We start from the raw sequence: 20,851 nt of genomic DNA on the forward strand, positions 1-20,851 counted from the left end.
ATTTATTTCATGTACGAGAAGTTTTTATTTATTTATTTATTACAAAGAGAAATTGGATTGCCCATTGGCTCTCTGTGCTGTGTATATATTTCACTATCAGAGTTGGAAAAGAGTCCAACTTCTTTTAAGCCTTTCTTGGTGGGCTTTCTGGCAAAAAAGCAGAGCCACAAGCCAAGAAGGCGCAGTACATACATATTGACTTGAGTAGAAGTAAAACGTGAAAACGAAAAGATGAACAAAGAGAATAATACAAAGTCTGGATAAATTAGTAGTTGAGGCGAGCGAGTGGTAGTAGTGGATCTATCTGGGTGGTCCTGTAGTTGACCTTAAAATTGAACTTTGGTGGAAAAAGACTGGCCAAACTTCCAATTAGAAGGCACTGCATTGAGAACGGTTTTGGTTTTGCCGTTGGTGGCTTGAATCTTAAAGGACAAGGCTTGGCCGTTGAGATACACAAGGCTCTGCCAATTGGCACCCCAGTTTCTGGACATGGTTTCCCATTTGTTGGTTTTGGAGCCTTTGATCCATACATTGGAGATATCTCCAGTTCCTCCTACGTTGGATATGAGCACTAGTTCAAAGTAGTCTCTTCCGTTGATGGTGAATCTGATGCCTCCACTTTTCTTGCATCCAACTCTGCAAACATCATATTCATATGAGAGAAATGTAATATATCAACTGGGCTAGTAGCATATGGCATGTATAATAGTTAGTACATACTTCCTATAGAAGATGGGAACGATGCCGGCTCTGTATTTGGCGATGGTCTCAAATGCAGGCTGAGACATGTCAAAATGAGGGCGGGGAGGGTTGCACCAGCCGCCGTTGTCGCTGGCTAGAGCATAGTTTGGTGGACAGAAGTTGGTAGCAGTGATGGTAATGAAAGTGCCCTTGAGGCACCACTGGGGCACCTTGGTCCCATCACACACTATCTGATAGCACCCACCGCATGATTTTCCATCGTTGAACAAAGCAGTGCTTAGGGCAGCAGTCTTTGTTCCATACCCATCAGTGTACAGATTTCCATAACCGCATGCACCCCCTGCATCCATCCATATATATCGCCTTTTTTAGTTTATATTATACATATAATTCTTTAGTAGGTACTATATAACTCACTCACCCATTGTTCCTGAAGCATCGCTTCCACCATAGAAAGTTGCATGGGCTTGTTGCCAAGCAGCTGATGTTCCTTTGAGCTTGGATGAAATTACTCCAACAAACAATGAAACACAACAAACAACGTAAAACTTCTCCATTGATTCTCTTTTTTTCTCTAACTCTTTCTTTCTTTCTCTCTCTCTCTCTCTCTCTCTCAGATCTTTTATATCTCAATAAGCTGCTTTCAATGGCTATTTATAATCCCATAATGTCAATGTACGGCTCACAGAATATAATTCAATGATAGAATATGGAATAAAAAATTACGATAACAAAGCCGTTGACTGCTGATCATCACTAATATGGTAATGTGCATGCTAGCTATTTAAGAGTAACAAAGTTAGCCGTAATTTAAGAGCTTGTGTACTTGAGTTATATATCAAGTTGGAAATTAATTAACACCAACTTGCTTCTTGTGATCTTGTTGTTTAAGTCATAAACACAAATTGCAGATGCCTAATATCAGGAGTAGTGTTTATTAAATAAAAAGAAACCATAATTATAATGCAATACGCACATTATTGTTTGATTCCGTGGTACTTTTTTTTTGGCATTTATTTCTTTCGATTGGATCCATAGTACGTTTCATACTTCATAGTACAATTGAGAGGCAAATTACCAATAAACATGCCGCTGACTTATCAAAGATTGATAGGCGGTTGTTTGTATATATTTAAGCTTGAGTACTTTTTTATATAATGAATCGGAATTATGAGAATAAAGTAATTGAACAAGAGCATTCGATATTCCTACTAAAACAATAAAGTCAAAGTCGTACACATTTAAGTACATTTAATTGAGTAATATGTGGGGAGTAACGTGTTACGCGTATATGCATATGATGAGAATAACTTGTTGATTAAGAGATAGGAATAGGAATTTGAATTTGAGGTACGGTGCAAGTCAGCTTATATAAGCAATGATTGAAGTGGGAGAACATGAGTTGAGTGCCTCATAATATGGCATGTCTAGTGGAACTACCCACCCATTTGCCACACCCACACCTACACGTACATCCACATGGATGATGCCATCCCTGATGATATATTGATATGTACCAATGAACGATTCCAATATTATGATGATATAAACTATAACTGAATGGGCTGCTAAATCTCACTTATAAGCTCAAGTATAAGGCCTCTACCTTATAAAGAGTAGTCATTCACTTATGAAAAAAGAATTGTAAGAATCACCACCAATAAGGTTGATATCTAATGAAACCATTATTATTGTTTATTATGATCTTATTTGTTTAAGGTGTCATAAGTTAAATACGACAAAGCACTGAAGTTCAAGTTTGTTTATGATCTTATTTGTGTTTTTGCATACTGTAACAGTTACTTGTGAAAGTGAATTTAAACATAAAAATAATGTCCTGCGCATGCTGCAAATAGTTTTGTGCCTCTGTTGACCAATCATGAGTTGGATCCAAAAGTAAGAAAGTCAGTGATGAATGGAAATTTTGTCATTTATTATGTACAAAGAAAGTGGTCTCAAAGTTGTCCCTCTGATGTATAACATAGAAGATTGTTGAGAGTTTAGACTAAAGTAAGTGATTGATTGGTAACTTTAACAAATGTCAACTCCTAACATATGGAAAATGGTAACTCATTTGACCTCCATAACCAGAGATTATAAGTAGATAGTATTGGATTAGATGATGATGCTAAAGTCTATCAAATACCTTGAAATTGGATAAGAATCAGGATGAGAATCAATCAACATGAGGATTTTGGAGCAAGTATCGAGCATTATGCAGAAGGGCATGGGCCTCCTCATTTGAGGCATCAAGCAACCTGAGTTGTTTGATCTCGTCCATCCACTTCTCAGTTTGTTCTTTATGGATCCTACAAATTACAAATCATAATAACAATCATTTTAGTTGGAGCAAGCATTTAACTAAAGATTGAATTATATAAAAAGTGAATATAAAGGTACTAACGTGATCATCCGCTCTTCAAATTCATTACTGAGCTCCTTAAAGATAGTCTTTCCAGATTCCAGAAGCTCAGACACCTAGAACAACCACACCAACAAGATTTGAACTGAAGTTGTTGATGATCCAATTCATGAATGAATGAATAAATGGTATAATATATATAGTAAAAATAAAAGTAAAAATAGTACCAGGTGAGTGAAATTGTCTATTTTTTCAAGGATTTGAGTGAAATGAATTTCCATTTCTGGCGATGCAGCATTGGTCTGATCGATTTCAGCCTCTGCCTCTGGATCTTCCATTACAATAGTAGCTCCATGGTCTTCCACCTTTTATCAAAGGCAATCAATCAGTCAGATATTGAACATAAAATCTCGAAAATTAAAACAAAGTCGATCGACTTCGAGTTTGAGTTGGAATTCAACAAACAGCTGGTTTCAAGCGCTTCCTGCCATCTTCTTTGGCTTCCATTTCAAAAATCTGACAAGTAAGAAGACAGAATTCCAGAGGAAGGAAGGATCAAGCCCTAAATTGATCACTGGAAAGCTAAAACGATTAAAATGGACAAGGAGATAAGAGGTAAAACGATTAAGATGAAGAAGGTAGATAGATAAGTACCTCGGCGGGGGTGGATCTGATGGAAGACTCGGATCTCTCCGCCATTACCAACCAAATACAGATTACAGAATACACTCACTCACTCACTCACTCACTCTCTCACTTACGCGGCAACTTTTCAAATGAAAGTCCTCCCTCTCTCACTCTCACTCATCCATTTATCACTTCACAATGGCGCCACCCTTCGTTTCGTCCCTTTCACTTTTTACTAATTTAATTTATTCACGTGCTTCCTGTTTTTTTTCATTTTTTTTCATTTTAGTCCTTATATCAATACTTTGTAGGACTTTCAACCACACCAAATGCAAACTAGAGTAAAATATGCTACAATATTCTTCTATGTTTTTGCTATATTTTGGGACCAAAATGTCCCTAATCATATTAGAAAGTAAAAACATAAAAATTATCTTTCAACTTAAAAATGCACTATACATGTATGTATGCATCTATTATTACTCAAAAAAAAAAAAAACCAAGCACAAATTAGATCCAAATGCTTTGTATTACAGTCGGCTTTAACTTTTAGTTGTGTTCTTGAATTTTGAACTACTAGTTGAAATTGGAGGAGAAAGTTGCCACATATATGAAAGTAAAAAAATATACATTATTTTCTTTTACAGGTATTAAATTATGTTTATTAAAATTAATGAGGTGTCGATAAAAATACTATATTATTATTGTCTATCAAAGTGATAGTAAAAAATTCATACTATAGAAAGAGAAAGTGATATTATTATTATTATTTTAATGTTTTCTTATTATTTACAAATTCATTTGAGTCTATTTACAAATAGAGGTTTGGCTTTATTTTATTTTATTTTTCTATAATGATTTTTATTTTACTAATGTTGAGTTTGTATGATGTTTTGTTTTGTAGGTTGTTTTACAAATGTCATGAAAATTGTGTATTTTAATGGTAGTACTGGATTGGATGGAGCATAATGCTAAGTTTTCTTTTGAGTTTTGTTGAATCAAAAGATTATTTGGCAATTGTGACTGTCTTTTCTAAACGATCCTCTTATTGCAATGATTTAAGTTCTTTGTTAAAGAATACTCCAAGTTTGTTGTCTAATTTTCTAAAAGTGTCCATAATCCATGTATGTCGTACAACCAATAAGGTTGTGCATGAATTAGCAGTGCATGCTCTTAGGATGGACGGCGAATTTGTATGGCTAGAAAATTCATCTTCTTTTCTTCAAGTTGATTAGTCTTCTAGATTGTATGACATTATAACTTTTTTCAATGAATATATTTTATTGCGACAAAAAAATAGTATTAAATCGTTTTTTTTTTTTAATAAATGAGCAAACTTCATTAATGAAGGCAATCCAAAGATAATACATTTTGCAACTTAGAAGGGACAGCTCCCTCCTTAAAGCTACGATCAGATTGGCAATAAGCAGACCTTGCAAGAAAGTGTGCTGCTTGATTGGTTGATCGTTTAACAAACAGTGAAGAAACACCTCTTAAACTAGACATTAGACTCTTACAATCATTGATTAACAATCCAAAAGAAGATACCATCTCAGTAGAGCTACATATGGCTTGGACAGCAATAAGACAGTTGATTTCCAACACCACACGTTGCAGGTTTTGGTCCTTGACCCAACTAAGTACCTCTCTAATACCAATCACCTCTGCCTCCTCAGGTTGGAGTCTACCCTGTCACCACCTTGTACGAGCTTCAACAAGTCTGCTTCATGGTTTCACATTATCCACCCAACACCAAAACTTCCATTTTCATCAAAGATAGCTGCATCCACATTGATCTTGACACTATCTACTTCTGGTTTGGTCCAATGCTCATTTCCATCTCCTAGTATAGATGATGCCAAGAATGGAGTAAAACTCTTCTCCTGAGCACCTGTCCATTGGTCAAGATTAACTTTTGCCAACAAATACCTCAATCACAGTTCTGTGTTTTTGATTCCACACCAACACATTCCTCGCCTTCCAAATCGCCCAGCAAATAGTTGCAAGTAAGGCTAATTTTTTATTGTCATTCCGCCCAAACTCCTTTTCTAGCCAACCTGTAAATGTTACATTACCTTCCACACCTCGCCCAAACCCAGCACAACACCAACACGCTTGAGCGAAAGGGCAAGTGACTAGACAATGTAGGAATGTCTCTGCGTCCTGATTACACTGAGGACAAAGGGCCACTACCGGAACAAACTTTGATCTCAGCTGCATTTTTGTTGGGAGACACCCTATAGCTGCCCGCCACACCATATTCTTCACTTTAGGAGGGATTTTTAGATTCCACAGCTTCTTCCAAAACCCAGAATTAGCCTCCATATCTCCTCTCCCATTCAACTCTTGTTGGAGCTTATACGCACTTTTCACCGTGTAAGATCCCAACTTTTCTTTCCTCCAATACCATTGATTCGCCTCTACATTAGAACTTAAGGGAATACTAAGAATAATAACCTTATCTCTGTCATTAAATATATCATTCAATATGTCTACATCCCACAATCTTGTATTTGGCACCATCAGGCTACACATTTTTCTTCCTTCCAACACAGTATTGATTGTTGAAATATAAGGATTATCATTATCCTTTAACCAGGGATCATTCACAATATCAGCCCCTTCCTCGACCCTATACTCAATCTCGCTCCAGCATGAATCAAAGACTGAGCCTCCCACAAGCTGCACCATATGAAACTTGGATTGCTCCCCAAACTAGCCCCCAAGAAAGACCATTTAGGATAATCTGAGCCTTGAATAGCTTCCCCACCAGCAAACTCTATCTAACCAATAGTCTCCACCTCTGCTTTCCGGACAACGCAATATTAAAATCTTTCAGACTTTGAAATCCCATTCCTCCTCCTTCTTTATGAATACTCAATCTTTCCAAACTTTTCCAATGAATGCCCTTCCTTTGGGATGTTGAAGACCTCCACCAAAACTTACACATCATCATCTCCAACTCATTACACAATTCAACAGGAAGTACGAACACACTCATCGCATAATTGGGTAATGCTTGAGTCACTGTTTTAATTAAAATCTCATTTCCTACTCTTGACAACATGCTACCTGTAATGCCCTACTACTCAGGGACCGTTACACTGTGTATTTTAAATAGTGTTAAACTCGCTAAATGAGCATTTGGCCATAACCATGTAACTAAACGTGATTAACGGTTTAGGGTTAAAATTTTTTGGTCAAAAGGTACAACCGTTTCACTAAAACATTTACTTCCATACATGGGATCCCAAATTAACATTTAAAAAGGTTAATTACAATTGAAAAGTTACAACCAGTCAATCTAAACGGCAAAATAGGGTTTGACCCTAGTTCCTCTTTAAAACCTCGGTCGTGGTGGTCGAGCAGCCGCATATGTACACATTGTCACCTAAGCTGTCCAACTCATGGATGGTTCAGCTTCCTTTTTCCCTTACCTGCACCAGATAGCACCCGTGAGCCAAGGCTCAGTAAGAAAACTTAAGCATGCTCATAAGCAATTAATAACACGTTCCAAATCATAATAAGCATGACTAGTAGTAATAACCCTACTCATGCACGCATACTATCCATATAAAGGACTACAGTGTCATATGGGCCAATTGCCCTAGATAACTAATCAATGAATCATATCGGGGCCCATTGCCCAAATACATGATTAATGAATCATACTGGGGCTCAGCGCCCAAAAAACCTGATTAATAAATCATACTGGGGCTCAGCACCCAAAATACCTGGTTAATAAATCACACTGGGCCCGTTGCCCTAGGATATGGGACTAATAAGTCACCCTGGGGCCCACTGCCCTATCCTCTGTATAACCAGCCTTGGAGCTAGCCCAGCGTACCTAGCGCTTTAGTTTTCTCACGACCAATAGGTCGGTCAAGCATATCTCATGCTCCTGGTTAGGCATAACCACATCGAGCAGCACTCAGCGCGCTATTGCTGTTCTTGACTTATAAGTCAATAATTTTTTACCAGCGCTATTGCCATCCTTGACTTAGAAGTCAATGCTTTTCGACCAGCACTCTATGCTATTTCGGTCCTTTATAAGTCAATGCTTTTCGACCAGCACTTAGCGTGCTAATGTCGTCTTGACTCATAAGTCAAGTCCAGGGCCCAGCCCTAGGATATGGGACTAATAAGTCACCCCGGGGCCCTTTGCCCTATCCTCTGTATAACCAGCCTTGGAACTGGCCCAGCGTACCTAGCGTTGTGTTTTTCCACGACCATTAGGTCGAAAAAGCGTATGATGTGCTCCTGGTTAGGCTTAACCATATCGACCAACGCTTAGCGCGCTATTGTCGTCCTTGACTCATAAGTCTATGCTTTTCAACCAGCACTCAACACTATTGTCATCCTTGATTCATAAGTCAATGCTTTTCAACCAACATTCAATGCTATTTTCGTCCTTGACTCATAAGTCAAGCCTTTCTCAGTTATATAATGCTAACTGGCATTCATCATATAGCAAATATTCAGATACAGGGCATTCAACATGCTTAATTAATCATTCACAGACATAATCATAATTATGCACATTTACAGAGGCCCAAGCTCTTATCAATTCTATATTCAACATTCAGCCTAAGCCCTGATCACGTACATCACGTATTGGGTCCAATTTTCTTACCTTTGGTCCGAGCACAAGTTAAATATAAACGACCCTCAAGCACGATCCTATCCCGATCCCTAGCGGTAACCTGGTCACAACTATAAATAATAATCTCATAAGATTCAATCCTTAAAAACAAACTCCGGGACAACTCCCGTGCTCTCGGGACTTCCAATCCACCCAATGGGGTGGTGGAACCATCCCCCGAGCCCTCAAGTCCTCCCAAGCCCTAAAAATGGGCTTTGCTGAAACTAGACTAGTGCTGGGGTGCCATTCAAGTCTAAGAGTGTAACACCCTAAACTCCAGGGACCATTACGATGTGCCTTATAAATAGTGCTAAACTTGCTAATCGAGTTATTTGGACAAAATTGTGTAACTAAGTATGATTAGCAGTTTAGGGATTAAAAATTTTGGTTAAGATATAACATTTTATTAGAACATTTACCGTATACATTAGGATCCCAAAAATATAATTTAAAGGTCTATTACAAGAAAATATTTACAACCAGCCGATCTAAGCGGCAAAACAGGGTTTAACCCTAGTTCCTCTTTCAAACCTTGGCCGTGGCGGTCGAGCAGCTCCATATGTACACATCGTCACCTAATCTCTCCAACTCAATGAGGGTCCAACTTTCTTTTGCCTTTACCTGCACCACATAGCACCTGTGAGACGAAACCCAGCAAGAAAACTCAATATGCTCATGAACAGTAATAACATGTCATCAAATCATAAGGCGCATGCCTAGCAAATATAGCCATATTCAAGCAGGCAAATAAGTTCACATAATGATGGGTATCCAGGATAAGGAATCCTGCCCTCCTGAGTGGATAACTATCAAGTCAATCCTAATCAGATAAGTGATTTAACACTGGTGGTTCCGGTAACCATGCTGGGCTTATAGCCCTAAATAGAAGAGTGACAGTTGTAAACGTCACTAAGGTGGGTTCCATTCCCATTAGCCATGTGACGATATGGTCACCGGGGCTTTGCAAATAAGTGATCCTTTCACTAGCTTATCAAGATAGGTGTTCGATGAACTAGTCACCAATATAACCTATCGCATGACCATAGAGTCACAACCATGGGATTCCGCTCCCTAGCCACGTGACAACAGTCACCTAGGCCTTTGGCCCTAGCTCTGAGTAACTAGTCCTAGACTATTCAAGCGCTTAGAATTTTCATCGACCTTCGGGTCGGTCCAACATTAATGCTCCTAGAGTCATTCAACACTGATATCGATTAGATCTAATCTTTTATCGGCTCTGCATTCATGACGCTTATGTCGTTTTCAGGCTCTTAGGTCAGTAATACGCGACCAGTGCCGACCCTGACTAGTCAGTGCCATAAACAAGTAAGCAATGCTACCAAACATATATCATATGTCAAATATATTAATACAAGGCATTCAACATGCTTACTTAACAATTTCTAGCATAATTAGGATCATGCATAAACACAGAGACTCAAGCTCTGAACAATCTCATATTCAATATTCATAGCATGCCCTAATCACATGTTTCTTATGCAACACATGCATCACATTTAATCACTTGACATGCCTCAACAATAACCATGCATGTCACATTTAAACATCCAACATGCATCAAGAATAACCATGCATGTCATATACACAGGGTGCAGTTTTCTTACCTCGGGTTCGAGCAAGAATTAGTAAAAGAACGACCCTTGTGAACGATCAATCCTTTGATCCTTTAGCGGTCACCTAGTCATAACCAAATATGGAATCCCATCAATAAAATAAATCATAAAAAGGTTTATAATCTAAAACCTCACTCCCGGGATCCATCCCGCACTCTCGGGACTCTCACTCCACCCAAACGGGGTAAAGGAACCATTCCCCGGGATCCCAAAGTCACAAAAAACCCCAAAATAGTTTTGCTGGAAAATGCACTAGCGCTGGGGCGCTGCCCCAAAGTCAGAGAAGCCCAGTTCCTGCCCTGCCTAGCGCTGGGGTGCCAGCTGCAGACCGGAAACTTTTCTGGTCTTCTCCCCTGCGATTTCCCTTGAAAACCAATCCCAAACATCACCAAAACATCAAATTCAACCCCAAAACTTCATCTATATCACACCCTAATCAAAACCCAAGAAATCTTACCCAAAAACTTCCATTAATTCCCAACTAACCACATCAAAATCTCTTGACTAAAACTAACAGAAAAACAGGGTATAAACCAAAGATTTTCATGGCTGAATTTCTTACCTCAAGCTTGATTTAGATCCCCTTCAATGGTTGAACCAAGGTCCTAAGCCCTTAAGCCTTGCTCTCCTAGCTTCGATCCTCAAAGGGAGTTTAAAAAAACCAAGGAAGAGGAAGAGAAGAATAGGTACGGGAGAGAGAGAGAGAGAGAGAGAGAGAGAGAGAGGAGGATGATGATGCTCTATTTTTCTCTAACATTCTACAGTCCATGAGTTGATATATATATATATCTTAGGGGTGAAAAGACCTAAATGCCCCTAGGCTTATATTCTTTCCTTAACAGCCCTCAAGGGCAAAATTGTCATTTCCTGCCTATCTCGTTAATTGTAATGCCCCGAATTTCCTAATAAGGGTTAGGACCTTGATTAGGAGGCCGGGAGGGCCATAATTGAGTTATGATGTTATTTAATTATTATATGCATGTTTATGTGAATTATATTATTATATGATGGTAAATGCACGCATATGGGAGTACTTATGATTATAAGGGCATTTTGGTAATTTGGCCGCTGTGGGCGTAATTGTGTATTTTGGGTGCATGTTTGTGATTAATTAATATAGCCACATTATAAGGTGGATTGGGTCTAACTATTCGGCATGAGACGATCGTGGAATGCAAGTGCTCGGTCTAGTCATAACGGGTTTAAGTTCGAGGCTTGGGATGAGTCTCGGGGTGAATTTAATGATTAGAGCATTACCGGGAATTAAAGGGTAATGGGATATTGATTATTGGTGTTTGAGGTTATTGAGAATAGCGGGAATTGGAGGTTGTTAATTGTGATTAATGAAATAGGTGCGAAAGGACGGTTTTGCCCTTGGTGGCTGTTAAGGTTTTATTTTAGAGCTAAGGGTATTTAGGTCCTTTCCCCCTCAAAGGATATATATTAGCCATTAATGCTGTAAAAGAGTAACAAAAATAGAGCTTCTTTTCCTTCTCTCCCGATAGATTTTCTTCCTCTTTTCTCTTTGGATTTTCAAGCTCTGTTTGAGGAATTAAGCCAAGGAACCAAGCTTAGCCAAGCTAGGGTTATGCTCCACCATTGAAGAGGGTGTGTTGCTGAGATTAAGGTGAGTTTCTAGCCACTAGAACTCTTGCTTTTGCTCTGTTTTCTAAGTTAAGTTTCAGCTGGTTTTTTGGGTTGGAAACTTGGGAGTTGGTTGGAGTTTTGGCTAGGGTTCTTGGGGTTGTGGTCCCTAGGACATGTGAGGATTGTTTTTGGGTTTATTTGGCACCAAAAATGGGATTTGGAAGCATTGGAATCGAGTTAGAATTGAAGAAGTCGAAGAAGAAAGTTTCAGGGGTGGCTCTGTCTGGGGGTAGCGCTACAGCGCCCATCAGAGGGCGCTATAGCGCTACACAGGGCTCAATTGGGCGGTTTGTGGTTCTGTCTTGAGCGCTGGGGCGCTAGAAGGGCAGCGCTGTAGCGCTACCCTGTTCCTTCAGAACCCTGTTTTTGGTGTTTTTAAGGGTTTTTGACTTGGGGTTTCAATCCTTAAGGCCCGGGATCAAATCTACTCACTGTGTGGGAATGTTTCGAGGTCCCGAGGGTGGGGTTAAGGTTAAGACCCTATCTTTGGTAATTTTCATTAATTGGAGATCGTTTTGGTTATGACCAGGTGACCGTTAAATGATTAAGGATTGATCGTTCTTAAGGGTCGTTCTTATATTGGTTCTAGCTCGAATCCGAGGTAAGAAAATTGCACCCTGTGTATATGTGACATGCATGGCTATTCTTGATGCATGTTGGTTGATTATTAAATGTGACATGCATGGCTATTATTGATCCATGTTGGATTGTTAAATATAATGCATATGATGCACGAGAAACATGTGATTAGGACATGCTTTATATACTGAGTATGATATAGTTCAGAGCTTGAGCCTCTGTGTTCGTGCATAGTCCTAATTGTACTAGTACATGTTAAGTAAGCATGCTGAATACCTTGTATATGGATAATGGACATGTGATATATGTTTGGTGGCATGGCTTACTTGTGTATGGCACTGACTTATTAGTCAGAATCGGCAATGGTGTTAGATCCATCTGTGAAGCTGTGATTTACTAGTCAAGTTCACAGTGGGTTGAACACTGGTCGTGTTTTACTGACCTAAGAGTCAGAAATGGCATAGCGTTGTGAACGTCGAGCCAAATGAAGATTAGATCTAATCGATATCAGCGTTGAATAACTCATATGGAGTATTAATGTTGGACCGACCAGAAGGTCGATGAAAATTATAAGCGCTTGGCTAGTCTGAGACTAGTTATTCAGAGCCAGAGCATATGGCCTGGTGACTGTTTGTCACATGGCTAGGGAACGATGTTCCATAGTTATGACTCTAGAGACAGGAGGAAGGTTATGTTGGTGACTAATCACCATGCACCTATCCTATTAAAGCTAGTGAGATGCTCACTTATTTGTTAAGCCCTGGTGATCCTATTGTCACATGGCTAAAGGGTGTTGTTCCCATATTAGTGACTTTTGATATCTGTTAAGCCCTGGTGATCCTATCATCACATGGCTAAAGGGTGTTGTCCCCATATTTGTGACTTTTGTGATAGTCACCTATTTGTTTGGACTGTTGGTCCTGAATAATTAGTACAATCACTGTTGATATTGTATCATGTTATATTGTGTTTTCTTGCTGGGCTTCGGCTCACGGGTGATATGTGGTGCAGGTAAAAGCAAAAGAAAGCTGGACCATCCTTGAGTTGGAGAGCTTAGGTGATGACGTGTACATATGCAGCTGCTCGTCCGCATAGAACGGCCTGTTGTAAATATTTTCTTGTAATAAACTCTGAAATTATAATTTTGGGATCTCAATATATATACTAGATGTTCTAATGAAACGTTATATCTTATCCAAAAAATTTAATCCCTAAACTGCTAATCATGCTTAGTTACACGATTTTGGCCAAACGACTCGATTAGCGAGTTTAGCACTGTTTACAAGGCACACCGTAACGGTCCCTAGAGTTGGGGTGTTACATTAATTATAATTAACACCCTCCAATTCTCGCTATTCTCGATATTCTCCAACACCAATAATTCATATCCCATTACCCTTTAATTCCTGGCAACGCTCTAATCATTAAAATCACCCCGAGACTCACCCCGAGCCTCGAACTTAATCCCGTTATGACTAGACCGATAATTTGCATTCCATGATCGTCTCATGCCGAATGGTTCGAACCAATCCACATATAATGCGGTACTATTTATAATTCACCCACATGCATAAAAATACACAATCACACCCTCAACGGGCCAAATTACCAAAATGCCCTTATAATTAAATATGGACCCATATGCATGTATTTATCATCATATAATAATATAATTCACATAAGCATGCATATAATCATCTAATAACATAATTAATCAATTATGGCCCTCCCGGCCTCCTAATCAAGGTCCTAAACCTTATTAGGAAATTTGGGGCATTACAAAGTGCCACCAATTGGCTTCCCTTGCCTAGCGCTGGGGTGCCAAGGACAGTGCTGGGGCGCCATCCCTCCAGCCCAGAATTCTCTGGTTTTCCCCTAAATTCAAGTCATCAAAACCTCATCTAAACACCATCCAAACTCACAATTTAACCTCAAAACCTCATCAATACACCACCCTCAAGAAAATCCAAGCTTATCACACTCAAAACCTCCACCAAATACTCAAATTCAAGACCTTGAGCTTCATAGCTCAAGAACACTCAAAACCAAAATAGAATTCACTTAAAACAGGAATTGAAGCTCACCTCAGCTGCGATTATGCCCTCCAATCTGCAATTAATGATGCCCCAAAGTCAAGCCTTCAATCCAAGCTTAAGTTTCCCATTAATTTCCTCAAAAATCAAACCAAGAATAAAGAGAAAGAGAGACTAACGAGAGAGAAAAAAAGCTGAGGAATAGTTTTTTCTATTTTTGGGGTTTCCTCTTGCTGAAGGAAAGAGTGACTAAGTGACTAATTTGGCACAAAATGACCATATTGCCCCTTAGCCTAAGTCTTGCCCTCTTAAGCCCTCAAGGGTAAATTTGTCATTTTCCACTTATCCCATTAACCATAATTAATGTCTCACAATTCCCATTATTTCTAATATCCTCAAATAATTACCAAATATTTTCCCCATTACCTGATCCCAGTAATGTACTAAATTACCAAATTACCCCTAGGCTCAACCCAAGCCCAGTAATTGACCATGTTGTGACTTTCCCGCTAACTTGCTCCCTAGGATCGCCTCGTGCCGAGTAACCCAAATATATCCACATAATGATGTGGTTCCACACATATATCACATATATGCCAAATATACACGCAACGGGCCAAATTACGAAAATTGCCCTTTTAATCAGAAATGGGCCCACATGCATATTTAATACACCTAACACATGCATATCAAGTCAAATTATAATATAACTCACATAATCATATAATGATACACATATATATTACATAATCCCATAATTTCCATAATTTTCCATCTTGGCCCCCTAATCAAGGCCCTAAGCCTTATTAGGTAATTTGGGACGTTACACTACCATCCCACCCTTGAACCCTCTTCCTCGTCTTCTCCTTAAGAAACCCTAGAATAGTTGTCTTGTTTCGACCACTAATATTAGGCAGTCCAAGATAAAAGCACTCCCTTTCCGCCACCTGAATTCCCATCAGTGTACAAATCTGCTCCCTGTCCTCATTAGATGTATTTGTACTAAAGAATATTGATGACTTGTTGAAATTAACTTGTTGGCCATAAGCTTTTTCAAAAGTATGAAGTAATTGCAATACCTTAATCGTCTCCTGACCCGTAGCTTTACAAAACACATAGTTGTCATCAGCAAAGAACACGTGAGAGAGTACTAGAGCTTCTCTCGCCACCTGACAACCTCTAATCCAGCCCTTGGCCACATAATTCCTGATCAACACAGATAATCCTTCAGCACATAAAATAAATAAATAAGGAGATAGAGGATCTCCTTGACGAATCCCTCTCCCTGGGATAATTGGACCCATCTCACTTCCACCATGCACTACCTTGTAGCACATAGTTGTAACACAAGTCATAAATAAATCCACCCACCTTTCTGCAAACCACATCCTCCTTGAGATGGCTCTCAGAAAACTCCATTCGACACGGTCATAAACCTTACTCATGTCAAGCTTAATTGCCATGTACCCCACTATGTACCCTAATTTCAGCACGAGTCTTTCACTCAGCTCGGGTACAGCTGGAAAATAAATACATGGAAGAAATAGCCAAGGAATCCATTTATTGTCCATGTGGACAGCATAATTTTCCCAATGATTATACGAGCTAGGGATGCATAAGTTGTGAAGCGCGAGCTTATGATATTCATATGGCACGGCCTCCATAGTACGAGCTCGGAGACATATCTAGTTCGTGGTAACACGAATATATGGCATATCCGCGGATCCCTAAAGATCTGGATATTTTATACGATCATTTATGGCCAGCCTGTAATACTTAATGTCCAAGATATTAGGAGACCATTTATTTCATGATCAGATCATATCCTAGTATAAATGGGAATAGTTTATATTAAATGTAATAAATATGTAATATGTGATTGACTCACGCGGTTACCCAAACCTTTCCAAGGAATTTCTCTATAAATACTAAGAATATTGGACAGGGAGAGGGACGATTATTCTGTAATACTGAAACTCTACCAAAATAGAGAGAGAAAAACAATAATAATATAGACTTGTGGACTAGGTGGACTTTAACCACTGAACCACGTAAAAAGATCTGTGTTCTTGAGAGTTCATTTCTTATTTTTGGTTTATTATCAAGCACTAATCAACCTTTGTTATTTTCTTAATTCACTGTTGGCGAAAAATCGCGTCAACAGTTTGGTGCTTTTATTGAGAGGAGAGATTAGTGCTTTCATCAAAATCCCAGTCAAATCTCATCATGGTGGTCACTCGCTCAATGCACATCAATGAGATGGAACAGCTTGGTGGGCAGGGGGCCATCATACCGCTATTTCAAACGAGGATGGCCCTAAAGTTCAACAATGCCCAGGAAAGCAACCGACGGGCCACGAAGATAATGGGAGTTTGGCGTCATTACCACCAAATCCAAAGCCAAACTACTTGACTGCAGTTGAGTTGGAAAACATGCTGTTAAGAAGCCATCTTGCCAAGGAAAACAGGAAAATTGAGGACGTTTTGGCTCGGTTACCCCCTCTAGCAACCGATGTTAATGTCAGAAAGAGGCAAAGTGGGTCTCATAAGTCCCACAGGAATAGCTGATCCAAACCAAGTCGGTCAGTCAGAACTGCCACCCCAAGCTCTATGCCTACGGTGCAAGACCGCCAAAATGCTCAACCTAGCGGCCCTCGAAGAGGACATCAGCAAGTCAGTCGATCAGTTAGGACCGCAACCCCGAGTTTGGTACCTCCTTCCCCAGCGCCTCGAGGTACCTGTTGGTTTTTATTAATCAAATCAGAGATTATACACAGTGGAACAACAATCAAAATTGTTAATTTAATCCCACAAGGTTTCTATATCTACTTCTTCACATGCATATATATATATTGAATCAAAGACATGAATAGAAAATTACCTCAGGTCCTTCCTTGCTGCTATCTTTTTGTATGGAAAAATTCTTGAGATCTCACACCAAGATCTTCCAAAATGCTCTCAGCACACAAAGAACGAGTGTGGGCTCGCTATACAAAATAATAGGCAAAATCTATTTATCAGATGTTCTCAACACATGAGATCTGATAAAGTTTGGACCTAAGTTTGTGAAGAACAGTGACCTATGCTTGTAGGACTGTCCTCTTTCTCTCAAAGAGATTTCACGATATTTTTCTATCCCTGAAAAGTTACGTTCTGAAAAATTGATATCCTATATTTAATATATCCAATATATTAAAAATAAAATATTAGTTATTTTAAACAATTTGAAAATAACTAATCAGTTATCAGATTATGTTTAAATAATAATATTTTAATCATATTACAATATCTCATTATTTATTTAATATTTAAATAACTAAAATTATGGAACCAAGAAACTACTCAGAGTCTCTTATGCATGTAGCACACTGTGCTACACGTGTACCACATGCCAGGGATAGCATGTGATTTTTCCCAATTTTTTCTTATTATTTAAATACCAAAAATCCCAAAAATAAATTAATTCAAAATTAATTACATTTTTGTTAAATCAAATAATTAATTAATTACACATAATTATGCAATAATTATGTTTGATGCATAGAAAAATATTTTACTTATCAAATAAGTCATTTTGCCCATTTTTGTATTTACCTTTGTCAGTGTTTGTTTGAGCCATTTCGGGGACCATAGACCTATAACATTAAGCTCCAATAAATTGAAACTAAATAATTAAACTCTTTAATTATAATAGTTAATTTATTAATTCTGATATTTCTCCACTATAAATTCAGAATTGCACTCTTTATGTTATAGATATACTTTTACAGAAATATTATCTTAAGTCGTCCATTGATATAACCATCTTACAATAGTTCAATCCTCTAATTAATTATTTCATAAATTAGAATGGAACAATTACCATTTTACCTTTCTAATTTACTTCTTATTCCTTAAGTACCATTAATTCACTAGTGAATAATTAATCTATAATCTAATTATAGATTTGATCTCAAAATCATTCAGTTCCAGAATTAACCCTTAAGGGAACTAATATACGATCCGTTAGGACAGATTAGATTCTGTATTGTTGATACATGTTCCCAGCCATCCACGATATTAAATCTCCAAAACAAAAGTCATTAGCCTTATTCTATGAAGAGACCTTAACGAATGAATCAAAAGATTTAATAAACATGAACATGAGTTCATGAACACTCAGGATTTATGTTGATCTATAAATGATCGTCAATTATGATATGAATTACAAGTCTTTATTGTTAAATGGTTTTTGGATAAAGATTTTTATTCATATTGGTCCATGTCATATATAATCATATTATATAAAGCACATTTACCGAGATGTCTTACCACATCAATAATCTAAATCTAGATTATTTGTATCATCATGATACTCAGCAAACCGTACTTACAACCCCAATTAAAGAATTCTATAACTTTAATTTGTTGTTGTTGTCTATTTTTATTCATTCATGTGATCTTAATTCTCTCGTACTAATACAAGATCACATCCTCAATAATTAATATGGAATTTTTCTGATATTTACAAAATTATTCAAACAATAATTTAATAATCTAAATATAACAATAATAATAAACCATTAAATTTATTTATTCACATAAAGAACAAATGTCTTTTACATGATTTTAGGACACACTCCTAACAGTACCCATGGAAATCCACGGGGAAGAGCTGGAACAGGCTCACAGAGACAAAATGTTCCAGCCAACCCTCCTGCATCACGATCAGATCGCCAGGTGCAGAGAGCTAGAAATGATGGGGCAGAACAGAGGCGGGCTAATTTAGTTCGCCCTGATGGGACAAGAATTGCCTCGCCAGTTAGGCATCCCCATCACCCATAAGACATCTGACACCGCCTCATCCTACACAGGACATTCCTGCTTATGGAGACAGTTGGAGAAACCCTCCTCCGTCTGCCCATATCCCGTGGACATGTATCGATAATCCAGATCCTCGGTCTCAACCGCGAGTAGTAAGCTTTGCAAACGGAAGTTATTGGACTGAAATTCATCGAAGATGTAGGTCCGAGGGCGATCTCAGAAACCATCTAAGTTTGGCACAAAGTCCTCGATACGATCCACAGCCTGATCTGCGAGATTGCCTGAATTCACAAAGAGGGAGGAGTCAGTTACACTCGTCAAGAGGGAGGTCCTTCCAAAGTAGGTGATAACGGGAATGTCCCATAAAACCAAGCCCGAACTTGGAGGGACAACAACCCGCCGAACGCGTACGATAGGATGGGAGCTGTTGAACAGCCCCAGAATAACCTAGGAACTAGGGACCAAACCCTCGAAAGGCTAGCCCAGATGGAGGAGCTAATGAAGAAGCTTCTATCGGAGAAAGAGAAAGATGAGTGTGACTCAAAGGATGAGCTCGAGCTTTTCGCCCCGAATATTGAGGCGACTGCATATCCAGTGGGTTTCAGGAAGCCACATTTGTCAAAGTTTGACGGAGATGAGGATCTGTCTGATCACCTGGGGATGTTTAACACCATAATGATGGCCCAAAACATCGGGTCCGAGCTAAGGTGTCTTATATTCCCCTCGACTCTGATTGGACCAGCTAAGCAGTGGTTCAAACAATACAAGAGGCATTCAAACAGCTCGTGAAAGAATTTTTCCACTGATTTTAAGAGAGCATTCAAGGCTTCCCAGGCAGCTCGGATTAAGGCTAACTCTTTGGATAATGTAAAGTAGCAGCCCGGTGAACCGTTGAAAGCATATCTAAGTAGGTTTGCCAATGTTGCTGCGTGAGCTAGAGATGCTGACGAAAGCTCCAAGCTTATGGCAATGAGGACGGGAATTCTTGTTAGAGGCAACCTGTGGCAAGAGCTACAATGGAAAGGAGTTAATACTGTGGGCGAGTTCTTGAAACGAGCTCAAAGGCGGGTTAACCTAGAAGAGGCGCGAGCTTCCGTCGCAGGAACCAGCGAAGTCCCTGTCCAGCCCGTTGGAGCGGTAACAGATGTTGCAGCTACGGCTTAAACCTTTGTCTAGAATAACCAAGGGGGAAATAATAAGAGGAAGGGAAATGGTGAAGGCGACCAGAGCGGAACAAAGAAAAACAAGTCCGTGGAGAAATTTAAACCGGTCTACACAACATATACCGATCTCACGGATACTAGAGAACACATCTTCTTAGCTAATTCTACTCGCCTTCCATGGAAGAAGCCAGAACCGCTAAAAAACCAAAGAGAGAAGAGAGATCCTTCGAATTTTTGCCGATTCCAAAATGATATTGGTCATAATATTGATGATTGTAGACAGTTGAAGGTTGAGATCGAGACTCTCATTAGGGCGGGGCCTTTGGCCCAGTACGCCCGGAATCGATCGACTCTTAGTCAGTCGCTGGGAAAAATCCTCTGTCAGTTCCTGAGGTTCCAATGAATCAAGCTGGAGTCCAAGTGAATCAGGACACCCCTCCTCTGATAATAGGAGGAGATATAGCAACCATTTCGGGAGGACCTCATCTGGCAGGCACGAGCAGAGGTGCCCAGAAGAGGTACATCAACAAACTGAAGTCCCATAATAGAGTGGAGTTCATCCCGGAACAACGGTTATCAAAGCAGCAGTGATTGGAAAAACAACCAATCATTTTTACGGAGGAAGATGCCAGCCATGTCTAGTTCCCACATAACGATCCT

The 20,851-nt window shown here is 39.1% G+C and overlaps 2 protein-coding genes across 3 annotated transcripts; both read right to left on the reverse strand.

Annotated features, from left to right (window-relative positions):
- Positions 1-34: 34 nt before the first annotated feature.
- On the reverse strand, positions 35-2,494 carry LOC133791105 (putative expansin-A17). Its single transcript, XM_062229005.1, has 3 exons — positions 1,124-2,494; positions 721-1,042; positions 35-636 (listed from the first exon to the last, which is right to left on the reverse strand). Exons 1-3 carry the CDS (start codon positions 1,257-1,259, stop codon positions 327-329), a joined length of 768 nt encoding a protein of 255 aa, XP_062084989.1. The 5' UTR covers positions 1,260-2,494; the 3' UTR covers positions 35-326.
- Positions 2,495-2,611: 117 nt separating this feature from the next.
- Positions 2,612-3,893, reverse strand: LOC133791116 (uncharacterized). 2 transcript variants are annotated; one of them, XM_062229017.1, is made up of 5 exons: positions 3,719-3,893; positions 3,530-3,580; positions 3,292-3,429; positions 3,107-3,180; positions 2,612-3,011 (listed from the first exon to the last, which is right to left on the reverse strand). In XM_062229017.1, the coding sequence occupies exons 1-5, from the start codon at positions 3,761-3,763 to the stop codon at positions 2,879-2,881; spliced, it is 441 nt and encodes a 146-aa protein (XP_062085001.1). In that variant the 5' UTR covers positions 3,764-3,893; the 3' UTR covers positions 2,612-2,878. The 2 variants fall into 2 exon arrangements, with proteins under 2 accessions (XP_062085001.1, XP_062085009.1); XM_062229025.1 differs by having other exon boundaries at positions 3,530-3,638; positions 3,719-3,848.
- Positions 3,894-20,851: the final 16,958 nt, after the last annotated feature.

This window comes from Humulus lupulus, chromosome 1 (genome assembly GCF_963169125.1).
Source record: "Humulus lupulus chromosome 1, drHumLupu1.1, whole genome shotgun sequence".
NCBI classification, from domain to species: Eukaryota; Viridiplantae; Streptophyta; class Magnoliopsida; order Rosales; family Cannabaceae; genus Humulus; species Humulus lupulus.